This window comes from Micromesistius poutassou (genome assembly GCF_964030765.1).
Source record: "Micromesistius poutassou genome assembly, chromosome: 5".
Lineage (NCBI taxonomy): Eukaryota > Metazoa > Chordata > Actinopteri > Gadiformes > Gadidae > Micromesistius > Micromesistius poutassou.
The window spans coordinates 14186836-14195572 of NC_140275.1; the positions used below are offsets into that span (position 1 = coordinate 14186836).

Consider the following 8737-nt stretch of genomic DNA (forward strand, 5'->3'; position numbering starts at 1 on the left):
CAAAATTCACAAGCAGGACAACTTGAGGCCCAACAACATGCCAGCACAGGCCTAGAGGACTCAAATACACAAACAGATTGAATCACCCCAGTGGGACAGGCTAACGAATCTGGAAGCTCATGAAGCGAAATAAAAGACTTCAAGAAAGGAATGAAGGGGGAGGAGAGTGTAACTCTGATGAAGAAGACTCTAGCCTTTGCAGAAGCTCCCCAACAATAGAGAGCAAGCTCGAAGAAGAGAATCACAGCTCCAAAATAAATGGTGAAGAAAGTGTGTTTCAACTCAGTTCAAAGCTGGGATGTTGTAGAAATAACATGATGAGAGGCACCTTACACTGGAGGTCAGTGTTTGTCACACCTTTTATTATTATTTGGGTGGGCCGCAGAAAGCGCCATGCCAAAATCATATTCTGGGGAATATTCCAGAATATGGGACGTTTCTAGCCATAGGCGGTAGCCTAGGGCGCCACCTGCAGGAAAGAGGGTGGCAATTGCCAACCCCTGCCCTGACCCCGCCTAAAATACAGTTTTTTTTCTTTCAGGGGCGGGGCTGGCGATTCACCTGTAAATGCCCGGTTCAAAGAGACAGGTGTGTCGCATGTTTCTAAATCAGCAGTTACCGCAGTTACAGTTATATCAGCCAATCACAGGATTTGCATGCAAAGGTATGTGGTAAACCTAGAGGGAAACATCTACAATGCTAACATATCTACAAGTGTAAGGGTTTGGTTCTTCTTTAAAGAGCAATAGTGTCTCAATGCAATAACAAAGGAAACCATCTCTGCGAGGCTGAAAGTCTTCAAGAAAACCACAATGAAGAAAAGGACAGAATGGACCACTTTAGGTCCCGGGAGTGAATGCCCCGACTAGAAGGAGACCGATCCAGTTGATCCATTCAATCAGATGTACATGTGCCACACGAGTCACCATGGAAACCCATGTTTGATGAATACATAACAGTGGACTGTGATTGGTTGCGCTGCGAGAGATCAGCATCACCAGCAGAGGTCAGAATTGAAACTATTTTAAGTTTGTCCGTGGAGTAAAGCAGCACCTAGCGTCGGACCAGTCAATGGTTGGGACCATTTATCTCTCTAAATAGCTCTGGATGGGACTAAATGGTTGTCTCATAGAAAACAATTGCACAGCCAGAGCTATGTTTTTTAGGAAACAAAAAACGCTAACTGTAGTTGCGGTAACACCTGTATTTACAGGTTAGTAGACACTATTCAAAAATAAGTAGCCTAGGCTATACAAAATGTTATTCCATAAAAGCTCAACAATACTATTGCACAATATAAGAATATGGAGATAGGCTGTCGAGATGCATTATAAATGATACATATTGTATTTTTGGTGAACTGACTTACATTGCCATATTTGTCCACTAGATAGCAGCAACGTATAATAATAAATGTGGTTTATGATGAAATGAATACAAAATTAACAAAGCTAACCGAACCACTACAATGTCACCGATTGACTGGTCATCAGAAAAATCGTGCGCCTTAGTAATTGCACTTTTTTAACTTTCTAATGCATAGAGAAGTACAGCATGGAGGGTCATCAAAATGATTGTTAATCTTTATCTGATAGATTAACTGCAGCTTTTTCTATTTTGTTTAGGGTGGAATGACCCAACAAAGGAGAAATAAGGATAACAAACAGAAGTCACATTATTGAGTATTTATTGCACACAATCAAAACTTTAAATAATATTTACACTCTATCAAAAAAGTACAAAGGTAGGCCTATGCACTTTAACATTTCTTTACCTAACCCCGCATGGAACAAAAAAAAACACTTAAATGTTTTAAAAATGTTTAAATTCTAATTAGAGGCCCAAATTGTTTCTGTTTACAACAACCTTTAATATGGTGGAACCAAATTAACAAGCAACAAAAATAACTGAATACTGAAAACCCCGTCAACCAAACCCAGTTGACCAGTCTCAGTGTTTGTACACTGTGCATATTGTAATATGCACTTCTTTCATCAGTGCATATTTATTTCAAGATTTTAAAATCTTCAAACTGTCCCACTGAACAAAAAAAGCCAGAAATAATAACTGGCGTTAAATGTAAATTTCTTTTAGTTTAAAAACAAAACAACAGGCAGAAACAGCATCTGACCAGGACTCTGTATGTCCACTATTCTACCATTCAGAAGTTCGGATCACACAGCACACTCCTCCATCTCTCTCCAGCAGTCATCTTTAGAGGAAAGAGGGTTTCTAAAGGAACTCAAATTCAACAAAATGGAAGCTGAACTAGGAAAGTCTGAATAACCCAAACGCTGAGATGTTTGATCCAGTTGATTGCTGTCTATTTATAGCCATCATTTCCTGACAAAGCAACTGAAACGGGAAGTGCAAACTATTCACAGGGCTATATAAGCCTATCCCAAACGTCGTACGAGTAAAGGGACGGTGTCGCTTCAGTGTCTCACTGTCTTTTCGCCCGTTCCTTTTCCGATTCCAAACAGAAATTCTCAAAGGCTTCTTCGATCTCAGGGTCCATTTCGTCATCCTCCTCTTCCTCAAACCTGTAAAGCACATTGAATCACTCGTTTTGGTTCCACTTCCGGAACTTTTTGGGACACACAGGCATCCCCAAAAACGAGACCTCACATTTCACAAACGATCACACGGGAATGACACAAATGCACCTGGGACAAATATAAATACAGACAGGTGCCGAGAGAGTGGGGGCCAAGCTAAACCCTCTTTCATACCTATCTGCTGACTAATGTAATATGAGGCGTTTCCCCTCCCCCCTGCAGTTACATTGTGGGCCAGACAATCATGTCCACCAGGTTCAGTGGGGCCCACGGACCGGTGGCGGCGGGGAACCAATGTAAAGCTGTCCCTCGGTCATTTGACTCAAAAGGGGTTACAGGGCTCACTATGGCCCGAACGTGACCTTTTCCCTTGGCAGCGTTTCTGTTGCACTGCACTGTACTGTACTGCAACGCATTCCAACTCATGCCAGGCTGGCAATTTCTCAAATCCAGTGGAACAACAGTACAAATATCCATCATGACCATTCAATTACATTTTACCAAGAGCATTCAATGGAGCTCACCCGACATTAGAGTGATTATTCAGAGAAAAGGACAACCATATACATGTCTGTGTCAATTTTAAATGAGTAGGCCCAAGCCAGACTAATTGTTATTTTGTTGTACTAATTGGATCATTGCTGCATTGAATTGTTAAAAACACACATTATCCAAAGCCATCGCTACGACTATGCTTTGTTCGTGTACTTACGAGTCACTGCCATTATTCTCCTCCTGCTCTGGGAAGTTGATGTCCTCCCGGTCAAGAATCTCTTGGTATTTCTCAGAATACTCTGCACAAGAAGAGTACAGAAGATGAAAAGGTTTGAATACAAAACATGTAGAGACCACACCACATGGTTTTTGGTTCACACGTCATCTTTGCTTGTAACTTCAAGCTCCCATCATCCCCTCCAATATCAACTTGCAGGAATACTGTACATTGGTTGGCAGTTGGCTACAAAAAATGCCCCCAGGAATAAATATGGTATCTAATATGATGTTTGGTTAACATTACCACCGGGTGGGCGTTTCCTTGTTTGGGCAGAACATCTGGTGCATTTGCTCTGCAGTTTATGTCATTATCATCTCTATTTGTTACTGTAACCATTTCATGATGAGACCCATTGAGACGATTTGGCTGTGGTGCTCGCTAACAACATAGAGAACACTGAAGAAGAAGAAGGAGAAGACATTATGATATCCACCTGGGTCGGCTGCAGTGAACGGCGTGCCATCTGTGGTGTAGAACGTGGGCTCATTCTGCAACACAAGAGAAAAAACACTCTGGTCACAACCGCAAACAAAAGAAAACAGACTGCAGAAATAAGTGTCTTAAATGGAAACAGTGGGTCACCACAGACCATGAAGTAGTTGGGGTCATTGTCTGGCGTGGCGTAGTTGGTGGCAGCAGCGGCGTGGACCCGCCCCCAGTCGCTGGACCTCAACTCCACCAGTTTGAGGAGCATCTGCTTCACATCCCTGGAGAACACATCGACATACCGGGGTCCCACGTCAAAGTACAACATCAGATCAATGTGTATCGCAAAGTAGGAAATTCAAACGTTTGCAGATGGTATTCTGCATTCAATGTGATGCGGTACAATGCATATGCGGAGGATTCATTATATACAAATGAAATTCCCTGCATTCCCCCATATGATAGGACTGGACAACATGGGGACCCTAGTCGACCAGATCCACTGAACAAATCTTTTCCATTCATAGCCGCGGCCTGCTGTCCCTTGGGGGCTAAAGCCTGGGTTCCAGTTTACGCACCTGCTGCAATTGGCATCCAGAACGGTGTTTTCTATCCTCTTAACCAACTTGTCCATGTCCGACTTCTTATTCCTTTTCCACGTGTCCTCGAGAACCGAGCCAGTGAGCTGTAGGGAAACAGGAATGATCTGCATTAGCATTGCTCATTCATACAGGCCCTTTTCTTTGAGGTTATAGTAGTGGTACGGGGTGTTTAGCCCCCTAGCCCAAAGACTTTTGGGCTCATCCCCAATGTCTTCCGCCTACATATCTGTTGGCCTCCTTGATGCCTTACCCCTACCGGGTCCTTATAAAAAGGTGCTGTAGGTAATATTTAAGTGCTATTATTTGAGTGTAATTTGTTAAAAATGGCATAGGCAGTGAAATGTGCTTTGAAAATCGAGTTGACTGCACCCGTCTCTAAATGAGACAATTTTGATTTGAGGGTGCTCAATTCTGCCCAATCAGGGCATCGCTTCAGTGCTTGGTTCAGGAATTCCAAATTGCCTTTCGATCACAGGTACGTGAAGTCAAAAGCTAAATTTTCTTTTGCCGTCGTACGTTCTATAAGACGCTCTGTTTACAACTCTTGAATCCTACCTACAGCACCTTTAATGACTATTCACAGTCGCTTTGGATAAACCTGTCTCCTTCATAACTCAATCGTAAATCAATGCAAGTGTTGAGGAAGGTTGCTGTCACCTTGAGCAGTTTGACAGCACAGATGAGGTTTGAGTCGTCGGGGTTGGAGAAAAGACAGTCCAACAGGTCTCTCAGAGCACCCAGAAGAATTTCCGCTCTGTTTGGGGGTCCGGTCTGGCTCTTCACCTAGACGAAAGACAACATGTTCACAATAACTCAGCGGCCCCATGGTTGGATGGTGGTCCACAATATAGGAAACCCCCACTTTTGTGTTAATCAGAGAAAGGAAATGGGATCTTTACCTCCAGATTGAGGTAGAGCTCTCCCAGGAAGAGGACAAAGGAGTGGAAGCTCTTCCGGGTCGTGGGGTCGCCCTTTACGGCCTTGTCCTTGTGTTCGAACTCTTGTCTACACCTTGGGACCCACACACACATTAAGAGGGTCAAGCCGGAGTTTAAAAAAAGGCTCCTCATGCAGAATGGGAGACGTATGGGCAGGTGGCGGTGTTTGACTGGGAGGGGAAGGTCACCTTTGCAGGAGGAGCTGACGGAAGTTTCCACTCTTGGGGCTTATTTTGAGATGTTGAGACAGGTGGTTACAGAGTCTGGCACCCGTGTAGGAGAAGTTGGGAATAGCACTAGACTGCAAGTAAAAATCAATCAATCCATCAATCCATTGTTGTTTTATTAAAAAGAATATCATAGGTGCCCCCTCCTGCACACACATACAATAGGAAAAAACACCTGACGCATTCCAGAGGAGGGGGATTCAACTACTGAGTAGGTTAAAGAGATTTGGCAAAACACCTGAACTAACATTAACATCAACATAATTTTTTTTCCAGAGTAATGAGTTTTTAATCAATTGCTTTTTCTTCTAACAATCATATAATATTATTATAGTACTAATTCTCTTAAAGTATTAATTATAAGAATACATAATAACATAATAACAACAACCTAATCTATCCACCCCCCCCCCCCCCCCCAGGGATGATTCTAGTACCCTTTTAATCCCTCCCATCCAATCATCAACATTCCAGCATTGGTAAAGACCAGCAGGCTTGTTCCTGTACCTGTGTGTAGATCAGCTCCACCAGGTCCTTCAGCAGCTCCTCTGTGGTGACCCAGGCGTTCAGCATGGTGACGATGTAGCCCACGTCCGCGTCAAACGAGCCCGGCGAGGAGCTGAGGTGGCCCAGGAAGTCGGCCACCGTCTCGGCCAGCGTCGGCTCTGCGTACCCGCCACTGCCGTCGTAGTCCTGATAGGCGGGGTCCTGCGCACCGCTGCCATCGTAGTCCTGAAAGGCGGGGTCCTGAACACACATGGGGGGGGGGGGGGGGGGGGGAAGTATTAGCGTTTGGGTGTTAGCACAAGCTAATGTAGACAAACACAAACACAAACAATTTATTTTCTATTGACCTTTAATCCAAAGTGATACCAAGTGGATTGTGGTTAAGGAACAGAGCAGGTAGAGGGCTATGGCAGAATTCTAAAAGGAGGCATACAAGTAGACTGGGATATCGGGGGTTTGAATCCACTATTGTTATGCTGGGAGCTGAACATCCGGATCCCTAGGCTAGCTTTCACCACAAACTAATTTCTAATTACTCCTAATAATAGACATGACATGCGTGCAGGTAACTAACTGTTTGCACGTAAGTGTTATAGCTGAACGGGCTGTTTGTGGAAGTTTTTATTTAATATAGTAATAGGTGAAAGTAATAGTGAAAATGCAATTAATTAGTAAAAAAAGGTGACATGAAAAAATATATTGAAGGCACATTAACAATGTAAATCAGAATAAATAATATGCTATGTACATAACAACTGCTCCTGATAAACTGATGAAATATATCTAATGGGATATGATTATAAACAGGCAATATCAATGGATTTTCCTATTCACAACAGTATCACAGCGTAAACCCCAGCAAGCCCAACATGGATAATGTGGTGCATGCCTTAATGGTTCGTCCCAATGGTTGACATACCTCAAAGTAACTCGATGCTGGAACAAACTCGGGGGCACTGGCTGAGAGTTTAGATGACATGACCAGCGCATCAACACCAGACCCTTTGGATACATCTGTGTTGTTGGTGTATGGCTGTTGGGATTTACTCTGTTTTCTGCAGTCTCAAAGAGAGAAAGGACAAACACCCTTAATATTGTAATAGTTCAAAGCATAGCTACAACATACCTAACGAGTGACAAGCAGGTGGGTCAGACACTGGATATTAGCGGAAAAAGACACCATGGAGGGGACCAGCACCCTGATATAACTACATTTTCTGACGACTAAAAGCAGACTGCTAATTTTCGAGTATTAGTTCTAGGCCATGCAAACCACAGTATAAAAATGTGTCAAAAGTAAAACTAAGATTGTAGACCAAAATCGAGTAACGTTAGCTGGCTAGAAAACGTTGACCACCTCCAGTTTCGTTCCCATAGAAGACCCCTGCTGGCAAATACAACATCAACAGTCTACATGGGTACAATAGATAATATGCCACAGAACGGTATTAATACAACGATAAATGAAGACTAATCGCCACCCATGGCTGGGCCGACGTGCAGCTGCTAGTAACTATTGTAGTGACTAACGTTAAACGTTTTTAGGAAGAACGCTGGAGACATGACCGCTTCCTACCTCCGCTGGCCTGGTCGCTGCTGTTTGTGTTATTCTCCACTAAAGGGGGGGATGTTTTCGGCTGTCTAAGTGGTTCCCTTTGACAAAAAAAACGACGTTTTAGTGTCCCCATCTCCGCCACCTGTGAGGCCAGGAGATGTTGGCGGCATTCGGGCTCTTCCTGCCCCGGGAGCTCTGTCGAAATGGTCGTTCATGGTTGTTATGTCGGTCGGGCAAAAATAACGAATCAGAGCTGCATTGGCTTTGGAAAATGTACGCTCTTAAAAATTGTTAATATATCTACAGAATGTTCTTAAACTACAGCGCATTACACGTTATCTCTCTTTCATATTGATTCCTGGTGGGACACTGCGTTAAAACAGCCCAAATACACAACTTTTTTTGTGTGCCAATAATGGCCACTTCCTTTCAACAACAATCCGTTGTCCTATGATGGTGGTAGTACGCCGCGCGTGCTACCAGTCTGTCGTCCTCTAGAGGCGGGGGGTGGAAATGCAAATAGTCTTCAGACATGCTTTTGTCGAAAATAGAAACAAGCTTCATTTAGCACATGCCATACTATCACTTTACAGAAAATGGTGGAAGATTTTGGCTAACTAACACACACACACACACACACACACACACACACACACACACACACACACACACACACACACACACACACACACACACACACGCACAAGAAGTAGCTTTCTCCCACTGCTTACTCAGTAGCTGCCCACTACAAACATGTGTGTTGCACCAGACCTCTTTGCGTAAGCATTCATTAGTTGTTTTAGCCTCCAGTCATTTTCCACTTGTTTCCCAAAGCTGGATCACATTATGTCAAAGAGCATTCCCATTCCCGAATTGTAGAGACCTACTTTGATAACAGATTGCCGCCCTTATTTTCTGTTATTGCCCATACCAGCATCTTGGAGGTAGTTCAAACATTCAGAAGACGGGAATGTGCGTGATTACAGATGACTATAGGGCTGGTATTTGGAGGACTCTTGTCCCCAATACCGCGCAAATTACCGTGAAGCCATGTGAAATAGTTTCCATTCTGCACGGTGGACGATATGAAACTTGTACATGTGTTGTGTGCTACTCGCAGTGTGTATAACAAATTATGCACAAATGAAT

General features: G+C 43.5%; 1 protein-coding gene across 1 annotated transcript; it reads right to left on the bottom strand.

Moving 5' to 3' along the window:
• Positions 1-1670: 1670 nt before the first annotated feature.
• paip1 (poly(A) binding protein interacting protein 1) lies at positions 1671-8011 on the bottom strand. Its single transcript, XM_084467814.1, is given in 12 exon segments — positions 1671-2543; positions 3271-3352; positions 3767-3821; positions 3923-4040; positions 4338-4444; positions 5019-5144; positions 5261-5372; positions 5488-5600; positions 6034-6273; positions 6953-7095; positions 7610-7700; positions 7702-8011. Coding segments are annotated over 12 exon segments (1389 nt in total). The 5' UTR covers positions 7804-8011; the 3' UTR covers positions 1671-2443.
• Positions 8012-8737: the final 726 nt, after the last annotated feature.